Source organism: Branchiostoma floridae, chromosome 19 (assembly GCF_000003815.2).
Source record: "Branchiostoma floridae strain S238N-H82 chromosome 19, Bfl_VNyyK, whole genome shotgun sequence".
Taxonomy (NCBI): domain Eukaryota; kingdom Metazoa; phylum Chordata; class Leptocardii; order Amphioxiformes; family Branchiostomatidae; genus Branchiostoma; species Branchiostoma floridae.
Genome location: NC_049997.1, coordinates 2965439 through 2985172, shown reverse-complemented (window position 1 = coordinate 2985172; position 19734 = coordinate 2965439). Strand labels below are relative to the sequence as shown.

The following is a 19734-nucleotide window of genomic DNA, read 5'->3' as shown; positions in this document are numbered from 1 at the left end:
GAAATGGTAGTACAACGACTGAAAAAATGTTCCAGTTGTTGGTCTAAAAATGAGGAGAGTGGCCCTTCCTTACAAGCTTTAAGTAGTTTTAAAACCTTTAAGTAGTTTTACAATCATTTCACAAGGAAGTCATTTTTCAGTCCTTTATAGAAACTCGTGTGAAACAAAACAGCTCCAGTGATGACGATAAAAGTTGATTAAAAGAGTGTAACGACAGAAAAATGGAAGTGCGGCCCTCCTTAACAGTCGTATATATAGAACACGACAATCACTTGACAAGGAAGCCATCTTTCAGCGGGTCGTCCGGCTCGACTGTAAACTCTGCGGTTCCGGTGTAGTACGCATTTCCCGCCACTTCCACGATCACAGCGTCGAACTCTCCCCACCTGGTCTCTCTCACCGGCCGGCCCGTCATCACCGAGCCCGTGGGGCCGCTCGCGAACTGCCGCGCTTTGGACAGGTCGAGCTGCCCACGGCGGTGCTGAAAACAAACGAAAAAAATGGTGAAATTTCTACTCTATGTTGTTTCTACTCTATGTTTCTACTCTATCCTTAATTCATGCTCTATGTGAAGTGTATAGGAAGTGCAGATAACAGAAAAATAATGTTTGTTACTACTTGTGTTGCCAATAGAAACTTCAATGCCGTCAAAATGACATCAGAAAATGACGTCATGCATATCTAAGATATCCAGTTGGGCTCCACCATCTTATATCCAGCACCATGAGTTTTCAAAAATACATTTTTTTGCAGCAAATTATGGCAAAAGACAATGGACATGGACTGAAATGTTCATTTAAACATATTATGATGAATATATATACCAGGTAGTTTCAAGGGATAATAAGCTAGTTATTCTTGATATGGTCATATGGTCCACCATCTTGGATTTTGCCCGATTGCGTCATCAAATTAGCATAATTAATTCATATTTGATTATGAAAGATATTCTAGATAACAAAATTTTATTCATGTAGTAAAAAAAGCAATAATATAGCAAATAAACTTTAAAAAATATATTGTTAGAATCGATTTTCTGCAAAAATGCCTGTTAACAAACGGTTGCCATGGCAACACGAAAAATCGTAATATTTTCCAAACTGTGAACTTGTTGCCAACTAAATTTTAGGAAAACTTACCAAATTTGGTAGCATAAGCCGTTCTGGCGTTATTTGACATGAAATTCACAGCGGTCCTCAAAAGATGATAAAAGTCCTCCAGAAAAGCAACCCAAGTTATCCAATCCCCCAGAACAGTGTGGAATAGCACCAACATGAATAATAATAGTTTGAAAATTAACATCTACAGACTCTGGAACAACGTACTAAAACGCAACTGTTTTAAAAACACATATTTACATCAGACATTTTTATCAATATAATTTCAGACCAGAATCTACGCCAACAAGACAGGTCTCCTGCCAGTTGATAGGAAAATAGAATCACGCTGGGGATGGTTGGGTCATAATTGTCGCATGCCACCAGAAATCATACAGAGAGTAGCACCACATGAGAAAAGATCCAGAAAGGTAACGAAAGAAACTGAGAAAAGAGAAGCGAGCTCGAGGGAGAGGGACTTCTAGATCTCCTTCGACGAAACACTGAGAGAAGCGGGAGACTGGACCAAGTGGAAGGTTTCTTCAGAAGAGGATTGAGTGAGAGAGGCTCTTCTTCTTTTTATCTTTTATCTCACCAGTATAGCAACTCTTGCTGTTGTACCCGATCCACAAGGAGACCGGTCCACGAACGACCCGCCGAACACACTGGTGTGAACCGTCGGCGTCTCGTCGTACTCGTCCCGCCCGTCCGTAATGATCGTCCCGTCCAGGTACGCCATGTCCGGGTGTTCCGGGTGGCGTAACTTCACGGTTTTTCTCACGGCTTCTGTCACTGCTATTGCGGCACTCCTGACGGCTTCAATAGGAGCTGTACGGAGATCTAGCCCCAGAGAGCTGTCGGGGAGAAAGGCGTAGAACGCCCCTCCGGAAGCGATGTCTACCTTCACCCGCCCGTAGTTGGGAACGTCGACTTCTTGGTCGAGCGCAAAGACAAACGCTGGAACACTGTGGAATCTGAAAAGAAAGAAGTGAACTCGATTCTTCTGAAGAAGTTTTCTGGGCAGTTTCACAAACGAAAAATATGGAAAATGGAATCTTCCGACTTGACCGTGATTGAAAATGGAATCCAGAAATGGCTATTACGACCCGACGCAAACGGTTCATGTGGGGTATGACCGTCTGGGGCAATGTTCTTTGTCACTTCATTTGAACCCTATAGCACAAATGACAATTTAGGTTATTTGAGTCTATTTTGGACTAGACACATAGAGCTAGTATCAGATTCTGTGTTATAAGAATAGGAATCAAGACAAGCCGAACGTGTGACAATTGCATATAACAATTTATCCACAATCTCGAGCAAAACCGTATTTGCCGGCCAAGACGATTACCCCGGGAGAAAGGTTACCGAGGAGAATTAAATTCGAAAGAAGGGTATTTGTAGAAGCTTAAATGAAAAAAAAGAACGCCCTGAAAACTTAGACTCCGTTGCAGTCTTCGAACGGGGCTGGTTTTATCGAGGAGGGGGGGGGGGGCGTTGGCTCGCGATTGTCGTTGGCTGGGTTCTCTTGTGCCGGGAAAGGGAGTTTGCCGTCGAAGGAGTTTGCTATGAAAGGGGGTTTGCCGTGATAGCAATTCTGCCCGTCCCGAACTCCCTTCCTCGGAAACTCCCTTTCCCGGCACAAGAGAACCCAGCCAACGTTGAAAATCGCTTCCGGCTATACGCATCTCCTTTGCAGTTGGGCAGTCCTAAATTACGTATTTAAATCCGTATGAGGTTCGTATGGAGTTCTCAGCCTCTACCAGGTCGCTGGAAAATAGTACATGTCGGACAAATCATACACATAACATGCGACGAGGAGTATGCTTTTTTTCTACCAATTTCTACTATTTTTCAAGTGACCCGTGGGGTCTGGTAGAGGCTAAGACTTCCATCCAAACTCATACGGACTTGAATATTTACGCATGAACCCACTTTAAACCAGCATCGGAGTCCCTGTGTGGTGTCAAGGCTAGTAGGCCCGTTTGAAAGGATTTTGCAGTAATTGGGGCGCGAACGCCGGAGGCGAAAATCCAGTACGAGTACAAAGGTTTCCATATGATTGAAGCATCCTAGCTCTGAACAAAAGAGCGCAGTGAGATGTACATGTTAACAATAAGCATATATTATTAATACAAAACGGGTTTCCAATTTTGAAATCTAGACCCTCTAAAATGCTATTTCCTGCATTTCGAGGTGTAAATTTTCCTGGTTGACTAAGCTCTTCAACGGCATCTGTTTCGGTGAAACATTACACAAGGGAAACAGTTTTTCATATCTTTCCACATGGATGTTTGTCCATCACAGAGGACGGAATGGGCAAAATTTTTTCCCGCCCCAAGCTGCCAAATTCCGTCAAAAGACAGAAGGACGGGTGCTGGCTACAACCCTGCTTCTCATAGAACAACAGCATATTTAAGCCTAGCTTACCTGGCACGCCCACTTCGTCCGTCTTGATAATCTACCCAGACTTTCACCGGGCCGGTCGGGCACTGGATAACCAGTTCTGTTTCTGGGCTTTTCGCGGGAACTATCCCTTTATCTACCACGTATCGCCCCAGCCCGATACAAGCGTGCCCGCACATGGTACCATAGCCATTGTTGTGCATGAAAAGCACGCCGATATCCGCAGTTTTGTCGTCTGGCTCGACCAGCAGGGCCCCGTACATGTCATAGTGGCCTCTCGGCTCCCAAAGCAACCTCTTCCGGAGTACGTCCAGGTGGTCCCGAACGTAGGCCCGCTTCTCTAGGATGGTTTTCCCTTCGATTTTGGGATATCCCTCGGTGATGATTCGTACAGGTTCACCGCCCGTGTGCATCTCGACTGTTTTGATGACAAACGGAGGCGATTCGGAGTCAGAGAAAGTTTTCTGTCGTTTTGATGGGGCCATTTTGACCTCCGTCACTTGGTCAGAGCTCATACACGCGCTTAGATGCTTCATTCATGTGCACGAAGAAACCTGCTAGACGAGTTATTACAGCATGCTCGGGTGAATAGACCCGCCTTGAAGCCTAAGGGCACAACCCACCGTACGTTTGGGGGGAGGGTACGTCGGTCACGTTTTTCTAAACGTGGGGAAGGAATGGCAAGAGCAGGGAGGGGGCACGTCTCAAAGCACGTCACTCGCATGGTTCCGCAAGGTGGGGTCACACCTGCGTATATACTTAAGTCCGTATGAGGTGCGCATGGAAGTTTTTGCCTCCACCAGGCTCCACAGGTCGTTGTAAAAATAATAGAAATTAGACAAACGTAAACAGGTAAAATGTCAGACGAGTTAGCTGGGTCGCTAACCATACTTCTCGGTCAGCTAACTTATCTGGCATGTTATGTATCTATATTTGTCCAATTTTTACTATTTTCCCCGCGACCTGTGGAGCCTGGTAGGAATAAGAGATTCATACGCACCTCAAACGGGCTTAAATATACGCATGTGTGACCCCACCTTAACCGTGCCGTGAGCGGTTGCGTGCATCGTTCGTTGCGCAAGTGGCACGTACGATGTCTGTGCGATTGCCACGTTACCATATGCAGGCCGTACTTTTACACGTGCTGCCTAAGTACGGCTTCCTTACTCGCGTTGGCTGTGCAGGGCAGGCTCGTACGGGGGGCGAATCCGTAGCCCAATGGCAGACATTGTTTTGCATGTACGGAACGTTGTACGGTGTGTCTGCGTGCTCCAAAAGCCGTCAGATTCCGTACGGAGGCGGTACTTACCACTTACGGATCCAAAAAGATTGCCCACGTTTTATAAGCATCACATAGACAGCACGGCCGGCGGGTTGTGCCCTTTAAGTTAGCTTAAACGAGCAGCTGCAAGACAGCCATTCAAGGACAGGAAATTAGCTACGCTAGATAACATTTAAGGTGCGCTCCCACCGCACTTGTGTCAAGCTTGCGTCACTGCGGGGTTCGTAGGATACTCGACGAATTTCAGAGATAAAGAACGATTTTTTTTGTATTTTGACGTCTTCTAATCCATACTTTCACGTATTACGTAATATCTAAATTTTTTTTTAAATCGGAGAAAATAACAAAACATTGACGCAGTGAACGAACCCCGTAGTGACGCAAGATTGACACAAGTGCGGTGGGAGTGTACCTTTAGTGAAGTACACAAACAACATATTGGGTCATAGGAAACGATCAGACCTTTAAGGTGGTATCCGCTACCTTAATCAGAGGTACTCCAGTTACTAGTACTTGAGAAATATGCACAAAAATGCTACTTAAGTAAGGCCTTAGGTCCCAACATCAAGATCCCGTTTTTATTCACGTTAAAAGAGATACCCATGTACGGACAGCCAATGTGTATTTTCATAGTAGCACTGCCTCAATGCCATTTTTTTATCAGTTTATTTCATTCACGACATATTAGAGCATGCATTGCTAAGGATAAATATGAAGGTCTATGTTTCACCTTTCTTTCCTTGAATAACTGTAACAATCGTCACATTATTTACCTGTTTTCTTTATATTCCAAAAGAGTACATTCAAATGAAATTCATAATGTAACTACTTGTCGTGTGCAAGATAATGTTACAATATTCATTTACAGGATTAGAACATTGCCAATCTATAGTATAAAGTATGTTCTTGGTTAATATGATATCAAGGAACAATATCATCATTAAAGCTTCATGTAGTTATGAAGGAAATTATACATTTCTCTGCTTAAGAAAATTGCTTACAAAAAACTTGGTTAAGATAATATTGACAACAAGTATTGGCAGAATAAACGTCCATCGTAAAAAAGTAAAGACAGGACAATTGCTCATGTTGTTGGTCGTAAGGAACAGCCTTGTAGCACATTGATAATCATTTGATAAGGAAGCCATCCTTTGGGTCGTCTTTATAGAAACGTGTGTGAAACAATCTCTCAAAAATTGAAGTACGGCCCTTCTTAACTGTCATAAAATACCGACAATCACTTGACAAGGAAGCCGTTTTTCAGTGGGTCGTCCGGCTCGACTGTAGACTCTGCGGTTCCGGTGTAGTACGCATTTCCCGCCACTTCCACGATCACAGCGTCGAACTCTCCCCACTTGGTCTCTCTCACCGGCCGGCCCGTCATCACCGAACCCGTGGGGCCGCTCGCGAACTGCCGCGCTTTGGACGGTTCGATCTGGCCCCGGCGGTGCTGAAAAGTTGAAGCAAACAACAAATTTCGTCGATGAAAATTCTGTAATCTCCAGGCAGATCTTGTGGTGGTATAAGACAGTATCATAAGCTGGGGCCAATGAAAGAGGTATGTCCAGAAATGGGGTAAATGTACGAAGTTAGTGTGTACGAAGTTGTACGAAGTTGTACGAAGTTAGAGGTAGATATACCGTAATCGGTAAACTTCGGAAGTTTTAAGTGACGTCATCTAACTTCGTACAGGTAGGCAGGGTTGGTGTACGATGTACGGAGTTAACAAATCTAACTTCGTACAGGTAGGCAGGGTTGGTGTACGATGTACGATGTACGGAGGTAACAAATCTAACTTCGTACAGGTAGGCAGGGTTGGTGTACGATGTACGATGTACGGAGTTAACAATGAAACTCCTCTGCCGGCTAAACTCCTTCCCCAGCTTATGATGCTATCTTATGCCACCGAAAGATCTGCTTGGAGATTAGAAATTCTGCTATATGTTCTATAGTTATTGAATTATGATTTTTTTCTCAAAGTGAAGTGAATAGTGAAGGGATTTAAGTTTCCTATTGATGTACCAGGTTGGCTCCCTTTATCATCCTTCTTTTTTCTTGTCCGTCACTACAAGTTTCTTGTGAACACACAAACTGTTTTTCAAAACAGATGTCTACTCTGGCCGTTGACAATCTTTTGGTCAAATGCATGTAATTTCAAACAAAAGCCTACATAGAAAATCTCATAGAAGGTCTCAAGTCAGTTGATAAACTGATAAAAGCCTGCAGATGGAGATCGTTTGGTGACTTGGGTCATATTCGCATACCACCAGAAATCACACAAAGAGAAGTACCACAGGTGAAAAGATCCAGAAGCGTACCAAAAGAAACCTAATGTGAACTGAGAAAAGAAAAAAGTGAGGAGAGGGACTTCTCCTTCGACGAAGCGCCGAGACAAGCGGCCGGTCGGGCCAAGTGGAAGAACTTCTTCAGAAGAAGACTGACCGAGAATGACAGAGACTCTTCTTCTTTCTGTCCTTTATCTTACCAGCACAGCAACTCTTGCCGTTGTCCCAGATCCACACGGAGACCGGTCTACGGACGCATCACCGAACACACTGGTCTGAACCGTCGGCGTCGGGTCGTACTCGTCCCGCCCGTCTGTTATAATCGTCCCGTAGAAGAACGCCAGGTCCGGGTGCTCCGGGTGGCGTAACGGTACGGCCTTCTTCACTGCTTCCGTCACTGCTGTGGCGGCGGTCCTGACGGCTTGAACAGGAGCTGTACGGAGATCTAGCCCCAGAGAGCTGTCGGGGAGAAAGGCGTAGAACGCTCCTCCGTAGGCGATGTCTACCTTCACCCGCCCGTAGTCGGGGACGTCGACTTCTTGGTCAAGCGCAAAGACAAAAGCTGGAACACTGTGGAATCTGAAAATAAAGTTAATTCGACTTATGAAGAATTTCCTGGGCAGTCTTACAGATGAACAAGAGTCTGAAAACTCAAACCTGCATGAAATATTTTGTTTTGTGATGGTGCGTAGGGTTGATATGGTTTAACGTTTGTGAAAATTATTCCATAATATGATTATTGTTCTTATATATCTACTTATGGTAAATGGTGAGATCCAAAACTACACCTTTTTAATGACCTAGCAATTTCATTTTTATTTCCAATTGTTACACCTGCACCTGGCACATATGCCTAATGTGTATATAATGGTTCATTCCATACAGAGGTCACAGGGATGGTCACAGTTACTCTAATATATTTTTTAAACAACCACAAAACTGCAACAAACTTATATATATACCCCCAAAATATCAAATACCAAAAACAGTACCTCGATTTTTCATGGAGGTAACAAGGTAACATTCACTTTTGTAGATGTACATTTCATACAACCTGATAAATGTAACACTTTTGAAGGAGATGCTAGAAGGTGGAGAAGAAACCATAATGACTGCAGGACACTGAAACTAAACACTATTTATTCTGGTCGCCTATTCGCCCGGATGTTAGACACGTGATCCATCCATTGTATAAATATGCAGATTAGAGGCATCTCGTCACTCATCAGGCCGCCTCCAACAACGGCTGTAGCTGAAGCGACGGCTCCTTCGCAAAGCAGACAAAACTTCCCGAGGCGGCAAGATTTGCGTTTGGACGCCGCAGGGTGGTACGAGTCAACCCGAGGACTCCGGCGGCCACGGCGTGGTTACCGTCACGTCGACGTTTGTTCTTTCCACGGAAGGTTTGGTGTCGGTTTCCAGTGGTCGGTCGGTACATTTTCTGCGCTTCTCCCGTATTTTAAAATTTCTTTTCGTGTATTGTTGCGTATTTTCTTCTAGCATGCCTGGAATTTCTGAGTACCGGCTGTTCGTTCTAATTTGCATTTCTATCGCCTATTCGTATGTATGAGCTTCTGAGCGGCGGGGCAGGAAAGATCCTGGTGCAGAGGACGGCTGCTTTACACCTTTTTTCTCGTTTTACAGTTTCTTCCCTTTTATCCTAGGCCTGGTCGAGTTTAGGACGCTTTTAGTTCACGTTGGCGTTTTGGCTCCGCGTGGAGCTGAGTGATTGTTGTGTGATTTCGTGACCTTGTGTATGTTTTCCGAGCAGGGCCCGACAGCCACTCCAAGCAGATAATTGGTGCCCACATGGCGAGCTGGTGATTCTCCGGAATTCTTTTGTCCTCGCTATGTTTTGGTATCCACTAGCACTCTAATCCTCTGCGCAAGAAAGCTGTGGGTGTTGGCATTTAATGCTGAGGCGCGGAGCAGAACGAGTTTCCAGATTTTTATGTCATTTTCTGATTTCCGTGAATTTTTCAGGCAGGAACAGAGGACGACAATGGCATGATCCAGGAGGCAAGATGGCGACCCCCCTTGGTTTCTTTGTTTTAGGATTACTTGTCACCCTTCTGGGAGAGCCTGGCGTAGCGTTCAGCCAACCCATCTGAGCTTGGAAGGCTGCAGTTGGTACGATTTGGGTGTCATTTTCCGTTTTTGTGGCCAGGTAGAATTTTTCTTTTGCTTTCCTAGTTTGAACGTCGAGGCTGTGTATGGGGTTTCCTGCTACCATTTGTTTTAGTTTGCATGTGTATGAGTGTGCACCTGTAAGGCGTGTGGTGACTGAGTTGTGGACACGCGTGGCCCACGACTACTCCACGTAACGCGGCTCGCTCGCATGTGGGATCTGGGCGGTATGGAAGTTGCGTATGTTTTAGACTTGTCTGTCTGGGACCGGACCTGTTGCCGGGCGCCCGTCCCTCCCCACCATCTCATGATTCACGTGTTGTTCATACAGGTCTGACGCTCTCCCCCTCCGACAGCAGGGATGCGCGGGACACACCACTGCCAGCTACGGGACACGCCGCCATCAACCTCGCCAGATGTGCGGCCATGGGACCCGTCGGTGGCATGCACAAGCTACAGCAGCAGAGAGGGGACAAGACGCGCCAGGGAACCTGTTAGGCTGTGATGTTTTTCTTTGTGAACCTTGTTTCTTTCACCGATTAGAGTTGTTGGAAACAGATACCAAAGTCCGAGGAGGTGGCTTCAGGGCGCAGCGCTATGAGAGGGTCTGCATGGGGGGTCTTGGTAACGCTTAACGGTGAATTCAGGAGGCCCGGTAACGTTTAACGGTAAATTCAGGAGGCCCGGTAACGCTTAACGGTAAATTCAGAAGGAGTTACAAAGTAACACTAAAGTAACATTGACGTGCATTCATACAACGCTACAGTAGTTATATCATTGGGTGAAAATATCCGACTAATGGCATTGTGAGAAGCAAAAGGTGCCCAGAACCCGGAGGAATAGCAGGGACATTGTCCATGACATCTGTAAATTGACGGAGGCAGAGTTCCCGGCCCGCCACAGAGACGGCGGCAGCAAATTTCTTATGGGGGGATTGAACTATAGTTTCAACACATGATGGAGCGCCGAAGGCGCGACGCATTCCAGGGGGGTCCGGGGGTATGCTCCCCCGGGAAAATTTTAAAATCAAGACCCTCTTAAATGCTATTTCCTGCATTTTTCAGCAAATTTTGCTAGGTTGATTTTGACATTTTCATCAAATTGCACATGGCAAGGAGGTTAAACCTCCTTTCTTTAACCTCCTTGCACATGGTTATAGCTTTGGCCTCCACCCCCAGAGCCCCCGACATATTTTACCATTTCGAGCTCGGAAGGCACGAGACGTTGCAATTTAAGTCCGGGGATATTTTAAAATCTGGACCATCTGAAACGCCATTTATTGCATTTTATTAGAGAGAAAAGTTTTTTTTGTGGAGTACTTTTTGCCCGAAACTAAGCTAAGTTTGACACTGAAATCTGTATGAGTGATAAAGTTTTTTTTAGGGCGACGCTTCCGCAACATATTTTACCCTGTCCAGAGCCGAAGGCCGGGAGGCTCGGAGAAATTTTGAAGTCTGGACCCTTTGAAACGCCATTTCCTGCATTTTCATGCTCCATCTGGCATTTGACTTCGTGTGTATAACGGGTTAACGTTACGATGAATTTCTTGGTAACGCTTAACGGTGAATTCGGGATAACAAATAACGATTAACGTTGAATTAAAACGACCAATAACGCTTCACGAAGAATATACCGATAACGATTAACGTTGAATTAGAGCGGGTCGGTAACGATTAACGGTGAATTAAAATGGCTCGTAACGCTTAACGGAAAAAGGCATGCAGACCCTCCTATGAGGAACAGCAGTTTGAGGATCAGGCCCGGCTGGCGTTCCGGTCCCCAACACCGCCCAGCCCGCCAGCTCATCCAACTTCACCGGCAGCCCAAGGAACGGACTGTGAGTCTTTTGGTTTCCTTTGTTAGGCAGGTTTTCCCCCCTCATTTCTTAATTTGTGAAATTCGTTTTCCAGTGCGATGGGGTGCCGCGGAATGCTGGATTGTTCGGAATTATTCGAGTAACCCTGTGTTAGCCTGACGTCCTTGTGAATAACACGTCGAGTTACTCGTTTGTTTCTAACGTTATTCCAGTGCGGGGATCCGAGAAGGTGTTGGACGGTGTATCCTTTCTCAGTACGGTGGAATATCATTCAGTGCGACGGGGTGCCGCGGAAAGCTGAATGATTCGGAAAGTATGCAGTTGTTTTAGCCGGTGTGGCATTATCCAGCGCGAAGGGTTTCCGCGGAAAGCTGGGCGATCCAAAAAAAAAAATTGTGCACGTTTTTCGTGACACACTGTGACGACATCCAGTGCGAAGGGGTTCCGCGGAAAGCTGGACGATCCGAGAAGTCTTGTACGATTTATCTACTTTTGTGACTTAATCCAGTGCGATGGGTTCCCGCGGAAGGCTGGATGATTTGTTAAGCGGAAGTGCGTAAGGACCTGGGCCGGACTGAGGCCTGGCTAAGGAGTGTGCGCGGGAAACGGGCTGTGAGGACAGAAGTGAGCAGCATGACGTGCGTTTGTGCACAAATGATTTTGTATCACACAGCGCTGATTTACCAGATGCAGTGCAGAGCACGGTTCAGTTATGTTTGGTTTTCTCTTCATGGTTTGACCTATGTGTAAGATTAGAGTGGGTTGATTAGCGTTGGGTAAACGAGAGAGAATACTTAGGAATGTGTGGTTTTACGTAGCGATAAAGTCTAGAGAAGGGCAAGATGAAGTGAGGGTGACAAGTCGACAGGAATAAGAAAGGGATAAGATGAGTAAGGGGAGAAGAAAGGTGAAAGAGCGAAGATAAGGATGGGAAGTTGATAGAGGGACAAGATAGGAGATGATTTGAAAGAGTGAACAGGAAAAGGAGTGAGAAGATATCTTAGGAGAGTGTCTTCGGAGGAAGATACTAGGTGAAAGGAAAGGAAAGGCTCTGAAGCCAGAGAGGGCAAAGGCGGAAGACGACGATTCCCCATCACTTTATAACGGAGGGCGGATAGATGACCAGGACTATTTATTCTGGTCGCCTATTCGCCCGGATGTTAGACACGTGATCCATCCATTGTATAAATATGCAGATTAGAGGCATCTCGTCACTCATCAGGCCGCCCTCCGACCACGTCTGGAGCCTGAAGCGACCCACCCGCCCAGCCCTCTGTAAGTTTTTCTGCTTTGCGCGGAATTAGACGCCCGCTTGTAGGCGGTCGTCTCAGCGCATAGGTGACTTTAGGCTCCAGACGACGATTCCCCATCACTTTATAACGGAGGGCGGATAGATGACCAGGACAAATAGGATACTAATTGCACCCAGCTGGTGCTGGTGGGCAGCCTCCAGCCAATTGGCCATCTAAACAAACTGACTAGGACCACTCTACTCTGACAAAAAGGGTTGTAAATAATGTTTTTAAAACGAACCACGAAACTGCAGTAAACTTCTAATGCACGCTATAGCACAATGGCTCACAATATCTATCCCCATAGCAAACGCGATCGCAGTCCATCCAGAGGTTCTAAACTTAAAGATATTGGTCCGGAATCACAAGAATCCCTACCAGAATCAAGACCTGCTTTTTTCAAGCAGGTAATAAGGAAAATTAAATCCAGAAATGGTTATTTCGGCCCGACGCAAACGGTTCATGTGGGGTATGACCGTGTGGGGTGTGGCAATGTTCTTGGATGCTTCTCTTGCGCCAGAGTACGAGGACACGTGGGATCCGGCTGGTTTGAACAGGATGCTTATCTGATCCAAACGTCCTTCCTCTGAACAAAGGATCACAGTGGGGTGTTAACAAGAAGATTTACTGTAAATGTATTTAAGTTCGCGGGGATTTAACTTCGTGCGGTAACACCATAGACTGCAGTCTAAAACCATAATAGAAAAATGTTCACGGTGGTTTTAAGTTCGCGGTGAAGTGGTCACCGCGAAAACCGCGGACATTAATCCACCGCGAACATTTTTTCATTTACAGTATCTCTTTTTCTCTTGAACTGAGCTACAGCTATATAGTTTAGGTCAATGCATATGCAGCCTCGGAATATATAGCTAGTTAGGTTAGCGCTAACGTAATGTACAGCCACATTTCTAAACCTGGGCCCGGCCGAAAACGAAAAATAGAAATGTATACGTAAAAATACACACAAATAGTACCCACGACTACTCTCTTTACGTCGTGTGTAGTTTTGGTGTATTTTATATCATATACTTTCCGTTACCGAAAGCTGCCCAGCCGGGCCCCACTATGTAGGCCTTACTTGGCAATTGGGTGGTTTCATCAATGAGAACCCATTGGTCAAGTTCGGCTGCTTCGAGATCATAGAACAACAGCAAAGCCTAGCTTACCTGACACGTCCGCTTCTTCCGTCTTGATAATCGACCCACATTTTCACGGGGCCGGTCGGGCACTGGATAACCAGTTCTGTCTGCGGACTTGTGGCGGCAACTATCCCTTTATCTACCACGTATCGCCCAAGTCCTATACTAGCATGTCCACACATGGAACTATAGCCCTTATTGTCCATGAAAAGCACGCCGATGTCGGCGTTTTTGTCGTCTGGCTCGACCAGCAGGGCCCCGTACATGTCATAGTGGCCTCTCGGCTCCCACATCAACCTCTTCCGGAAAACGTCCAGGTTGTCCCGAACGTAGGCCCGCTTCTCTAGGATGGTTTTCCCTTGGATTTTGGGATATCCCTCGGTGATGATTCGTACAGGTTCACCGCCCGTGTGCATCTCGACGGTTTTGATGACAAACGGAGGCGATTTGGAGTCAGAGAAAATTACCTGATGGTTTAATTCGGCCATTTTGACCACTCATGCCTGGTCAGAGATATAAGTGAAAGACGATCTGCTTGCCCTAGTTCTTCAGTGACCCATGGAGCTATGTCATTCGCCGTAAAAGGAGATAAGAGTTTGACCGGGCGGCATAGCAAACAAAGGAACCAGACCAACTAGGACACGCCTCAACAGATCTAGAAACCTAATCGACGAGTTATTACAGTATATTGAAAAGACAATAGACCGGCCTCAAACGTGTAGTTAGAAGCGAGTCACACCATAGGATCAAGGACAAAAATAAGATACGCAAATTAACATTGACAATGACAATGATCTTTATTTGCATGACCTTGCCCATATGGGCTAAATGCAGTAGTTACATAAAACGTTGCTGTAAAGAATCTTTAGTGTCAGTGGGAGAGACTGAACAACTAAGGCTATGCTACACTATTTATTTATTTATTTATTGATCTTTAGGGTAGTCCCTTCAGTTAACGTGGTAACTGATTTCCAAGGGAGCCCTATAACAATAATAATAACTCAAAGTACAAAAGATAACTACAAACATAGGATTGAACATAACAAAGCAATAATCCAATTCGGGTTTGTAAATCATACAAGCAACTTAGGAAAACTCAAAAGAATAACAAATAATACGTAATAACAAAAACAACTCAAGATCACAAACTCATAGGGTCATTGGACGGTCATTGCGGTCAGAGGTCAGATGTCAGTGCCATTTGTCCTGATCAATCGGACTGAACATAAAGAATAATCCAATTCGGATCAGTAAATCATATACGCAACTTACTAATAACAACTCATACACAATAACAACACTATAAGTACATCTATCGTTTACAAAATAGTCAAATATGTAATGCTATATTATTCTACAATTTACATGTCTCTTTCCTCTTCTTGAAACAAGTGTATATAAATTCACAGAGTTTTTGCAGTACAATGTTGTCAGATGATTTCATTATGTATACAAAAAGCTCATCTTTTACTAACTGTTTAGCTCGTGTATCAAAATTCAGGGCATTAATAAAAGAATTACGTATATCACTATATAACTCACACTCCAATACAAAATGAACTTCATTTTCAATATCTTTGGCGTTACAAAGTGTACAGATTCTATCACTCGGAGGAGTCCGGTTGTATCTTCCTACTTCTATTTGTAAAGGGTGATCACTAATATAATTCGGGTGTGCCTAAACACCACAAACGACCACAAACGACTTAGAAACACCACAAACGACCACAAACGACTCTAATATGCAGTATATATGGGTCAAAAACCTTGTGTGGCGGTCTGGAGACATTGTTTATACATTTATGAATTTAAAAAATGCAGCAAGTCCTATGTATTCACCAGTAATTTCGAGTTAGTCCGGTTTCAAGATCAAAGCAATTCTTGGCCACCATGTTGGATCGCGTGCGTGTTTGCCTTTGAGACTTGAAAACACTTAATATACAAGTTTTATAAGTTGACAATGATAGAATTGCGGTATGAACCGACAGCTTCCGTAGTTTTATCGTCCTGTCGTCTATGGAGCCGAGAAAGATATCGAGAACTTCCCCATACAGACTCCTAGCACGGGCGATCCAACATGGCGGCAAAGAATCGCTTCGATCTTGAAACCGGCGGACTGACTCAAAATTACTGGTGAATACGTAGGACTTGCTGTATTTTTTAAATTCATAAATGTATAAAAAATGTCTCCAGAGCGCCACACAAGGTTTTTGACCCATATACACTGCATATTAGAGTCGTTTGTGGTCGTTTGTGGTGTTTCTAAGTCGTTTGTGGTGGTTTGTGGTGTTTAGGCAGACCGATATAATTCTTAATTTAGCCATGGCTCGGCGATGACTGAAATTATGTATATTTAGGTACTGTTCTCTTTCGTAGGTGTCTTTGAACTTCCTGTACGTTCTTAGTTTGTTTCCTTGATTTTCCTTTTTTCCATTAGAGTTGAGTTCGGAATGGAAAGTCTGTAGAAATATGTCTTTCAATCTTTGTTTCACTTGCGACTGAGCTGATGGTATATTATAGTCTTAGTTCAACAGTTAACGGTTACTCAAGCAAAATTTGGGCCATAGGATGCGGTCAGGCGTTCCAGGTAGTATCCGCTACCTTTCCTCGGTAATCATAAAGACGTTGCATGAGTCAATATTATCTCACGAGGAGTGCATTCACATGCCCCAAAATGATTAAGACGTTAGATCTTAATATAAAGTAACCGTTTTTATTTAAGTTGAAAGAAATGCCCCCAATATGGGCAGTTAAGCATCGTGTGTATTCCCAGACTATCACAATCACTGTTAAATTATTTTTATTTCATCCATGGTATAATAGAAGTTGTTAAGGCTAAAAAAATTATGAATGTCAACTATATCTATTATAACACATTTTTTATTCCTAGAAGAATAATGAAAGTTTTTCCTTTGTCAAATTGTTCACTGTTTTTATTAAACAGGGTCAACTTAAATGAACAGTGTAACTGTCACAAGATAGACAATAAAATTGCACATTTCTCTGTTTATGAAATTAAGAAAAGGAACTCGTGGAAAACAATAAACTTAGTTTTAGTAGTGCGAAAGTTGATAGGAAATAGAAGTAACGACAGAAAAATTCCAAAAGTTGGTCTTAAAAAAATGAGGAGTGTAGTACATTGACAATCACTTGACAAGGAAGCCGTTTTTCAGTGGGTCGTCCGGCTCGACTGTAAACTCTGCGGTTCCGGTGTAGTACGCATTTCCCGCCACTTCCACGATCACAGCGTCGAACTCTCCCCACCTGGTCTCTCTCACCGGCCGGCCCGTCATCACCGAGCCCGTTGCGCCGCTCGCGAACTGCCGCGCTTTGGACGGGTCGATCTGGCCCCGGCGGTGCTGAGGGTAAGGCGAAAACGATAAGAGATGCGTATAGAAGAGTTAACGTTATATTGCTTTTTCAAATGTGTCGCCTGTACAATTGTACCGGCGAATACTGTCACATTCTACCGTTTAGAATGGGTTCCCAATACGACATACGACCATACTGTAACTGTAATACACCACGGTGGCTTTAGTAGGTTTCTCGCTTTGCAGCGACACCTGCCGTTATTGGTGGGAAATACAGAGTATTGTGGGAAAAGAGGGAAAGTCCGACTGCTATACTAGCGAAACGTCACCTTATTCAAGACACAATTCTTAAAAAATCAAAGTAGATTATAAAAAAAGTAGCTTAAGCAACAGAGGCCCTACTTGAGCTAGTTTAACTGTTAATTCCAACACAAAAGTCGGACTCACACAAACTTTCGAGAGAACAGCACCAGTCTTTGTCAAGGAATGAACAATTTTTGTGTTGAATTTATATATTACGGTTCAACTAGCTCAATAATAACTTCTACCAACACAGATGAACTTTCAAGTTAAGAGGCCCTTCTTGATTGTCCAGTCCATTTCCCATCTCACCTGAATAGCAACTCTTGCCGTCACCCCCGACCCCGTAGGGGACCGGTCCACGGAAGCATCACCGAACACGCAGGTGTTCACCGTCGGCGTGGGGTCGTACTCGTCCCGCCCGTCTGTTATGATCGTCCCGTACAGGAACGCCAGGTCCGGGTGCTCCGGGTGGCGTAACGGTACGGCCTTCTTCACGGCTTCTGTCACTGCTGTGGCGGCGTTTCTTACGGCTTGAACAGGAGCTGTACGGAGATCTAACCCCAGAGAACTGTCGGGGAGAAAGGCGTAGAACGCTCCTCCGTAGGCGATGTCTACCTTCACCCGCCCGTAGTTGGGGACGTCGACCTCTTGGTCAAGCGCAAAGACAAACGCAGGAACACTGTGGAATCTGAACAAAGAAAATATGAGTTGGGGAACGGGAACTTTTCTCACTCAGTCTGTTGCAACTACAACGGTTCTACAAAATACTGACCATATTATACTAGTGCATGAAAATAGATAATTTTAACATACTGCTCTGTATTCTTACTCAATCACATTCATATATACAATGTACCATGCCAGTATACGGTAACCAGCCCCTTCGGCTCTGTCCTGCCTAGTGGTGCGTACCTAAACTCATATTCAGGTTCAGGTCCGGATTCAAGTCCAGCAGTTCAGGTTCAGGTCCGGACTTCAAGTCCAGACCTGAACCCATCATTGCGTATTATGTGCGCTGGAAAGTTTTCTTTTTTGAGGGGGAGGGGGGATGGTGCATATAAAATTGCATGTTAGCATGAACTAAAGTGCAATGTGAAAAATACATGCAAATTATATACAGCCAGTGTAGACACAAAATGTTTTTTGTCCTTTTCCAGTGCAAATTTCACTGTCTATGGAAGGTTTTAGATGGTTTAGAGCAAGAAAAGGGAATATAAGTGATAGATAGCTTTTTGCAAGTCCGGACTTGAGTCCGGACATTTAGGTTTTTTTTTTACTTGGACCTAAACATTTTTAGGTCCAATTCCAAGTCCGGGCTCTAGGTACGCACCACTAGTCCTGCCTCTTGCTACATTATGTAATCAAACACCACATGCATGGTGTTTGTTACACCACCATGACACCCGTCTGGTTCCAATCGTTGAGCTTGTTAGTGGAGCTAGTACAATGTGTCTCATCTCCAAAGGAAAATTGTAGTAGTATTGGTTCTCATATTATTGGGCCAGCTGTATAAAGCTGTCAGACCTGGAGAGTACATGAAATCTATTCTTGCAAAACCCGTTTTGATTGGGGTTCAACGAAATAAAAGAAGGAAAACCAGACAAGAGAGACAAAACGTGTTTTCACTGTTTCACGTTTTTGTCAAAATTTCAAAGAACATACAAGAGAAGAAAGAAAGAAGGGAGGGTCAAGCTACCGGCCACGACAGGTGAACGTTGTCAACGTTGAACTTGACACATACAAATAAAATAAAGACATGCAAAGCCTACAAGACAGGCCAGCGGGAAACAGTGAATTGCAAAACCTTACCGGACACGCCCACTTTTTCCACCTTGATAATCTACCCAGACTTTCACAGGACCTGTTGGGCACTGGATAATCAGTTCTGTTTCTGGGCTTTTCGTGGGAACTAGCCCCTTGTCAACTGCATACCGTCCAAGTCCAATGCATGCGTGTCCGCACATCGTGCTATAGCCCTCGTTGTGCATGAAAAGCACGCCAATATCCGCAGTTTCGTCGTCTGGCTCGACCAAAAGGGCTCCGTACATGTCATAGTGGCCTCTCGGCTCCCACATCAACCTCTTCCGGAAAACGTCCAGGTGGTCCCGAACGTAGGCCCGCTTCTCTAGGATGGTTTTCCCTTGGATTTTGGGGTATCCTTCGGTGATGATTCTTAGAGGTTCGCCTCCCGTGTGCATCTCAACGGTTTTGATCACAAACGGGGGCGATTTGGAGTCAGAAAGTGTTGATTTTTCTGCCATGTTGGCGACTTGACCTACATATAAGGTCAAAGGTCACTCGTGGAATAGACCATTGTCTATTTAGGGGTGTTTTGTATGTGCACATATTGTACAATGTAAGTTGTACTGTACAGCAAAACCTGTAAAACTACAGGTGACCACCTCTACATAAGGACCACCTGGCCAATGTGACCACTATTTGGTGCTTCCTTAGGCCACACCGATTTAATTTCTTGGTTCACGGATTCGCTCGCTCCTATTTTTTGGGAAAAAAAATAAAAATAAAAATTACCACTCATCAAATTTTCACCATTAATGAAACCATTCACCAACTTTCTGGTGTAGCAAATTGGCCTTTATATTATAAGCTCCTTAAAGTGTGGCTACAGGTGCTGTTACTGTACAAAAATAGTGTTTTTGTACTTTTTTCAAGTTG

At 44.6% G+C, this 19734-nt stretch overlaps 2 protein-coding genes across 5 annotated transcripts; both read right to left on the bottom strand.

Annotated features, from left to right (window-relative positions):
- Nucleotides 1-129: 129 nt before the first annotated feature.
- On the bottom strand, nt 130-4038 carry LOC118406713 (trans-L-3-hydroxyproline dehydratase-like). The gene is made up of 3 exons (XM_035806980.1): nt 3528-4038; nt 1693-2071; nt 130-481 (listed from the first exon to the last, which is right to left on the bottom strand). Exons 1-3 carry the CDS (start codon nt 4016-4018, stop codon nt 269-271), a joined length of 1083 nt encoding a protein of 360 aa, XP_035662873.1. The 5' UTR covers nt 4019-4038; the 3' UTR covers nt 130-268.
- Nucleotides 4039-5329: 1291 nt separating this feature from the next.
- Nucleotides 5330-19380, bottom strand: LOC118406711 (trans-L-3-hydroxyproline dehydratase-like). 4 transcript variants are annotated; one of them, XM_035806977.1, is made up of 4 exons: nt 19288-19373; nt 13472-13891; nt 7271-7649; nt 5330-6235 (listed from the first exon to the last, which is right to left on the bottom strand). In XM_035806977.1, exons 1-4 carry the CDS (start codon nt 19317-19319, stop codon nt 6023-6025), a joined length of 1044 nt encoding a protein of 347 aa, XP_035662870.1. In that variant the 5' UTR covers nt 19320-19373; the 3' UTR covers nt 5330-6022. The 4 variants fall into 4 exon arrangements, with proteins under 4 accessions (XP_035662870.1, XP_035662871.1, XP_035662867.1 ...); XM_035806978.1 differs by lacking the exon at nt 13472-13891 and having other exon boundaries at nt 18868-19380; XM_035806974.1 differs by lacking the exon at nt 19288-19373 and having other exon boundaries at nt 13472-14064.
- Nucleotides 19381-19734: the final 354 nt, after the last annotated feature.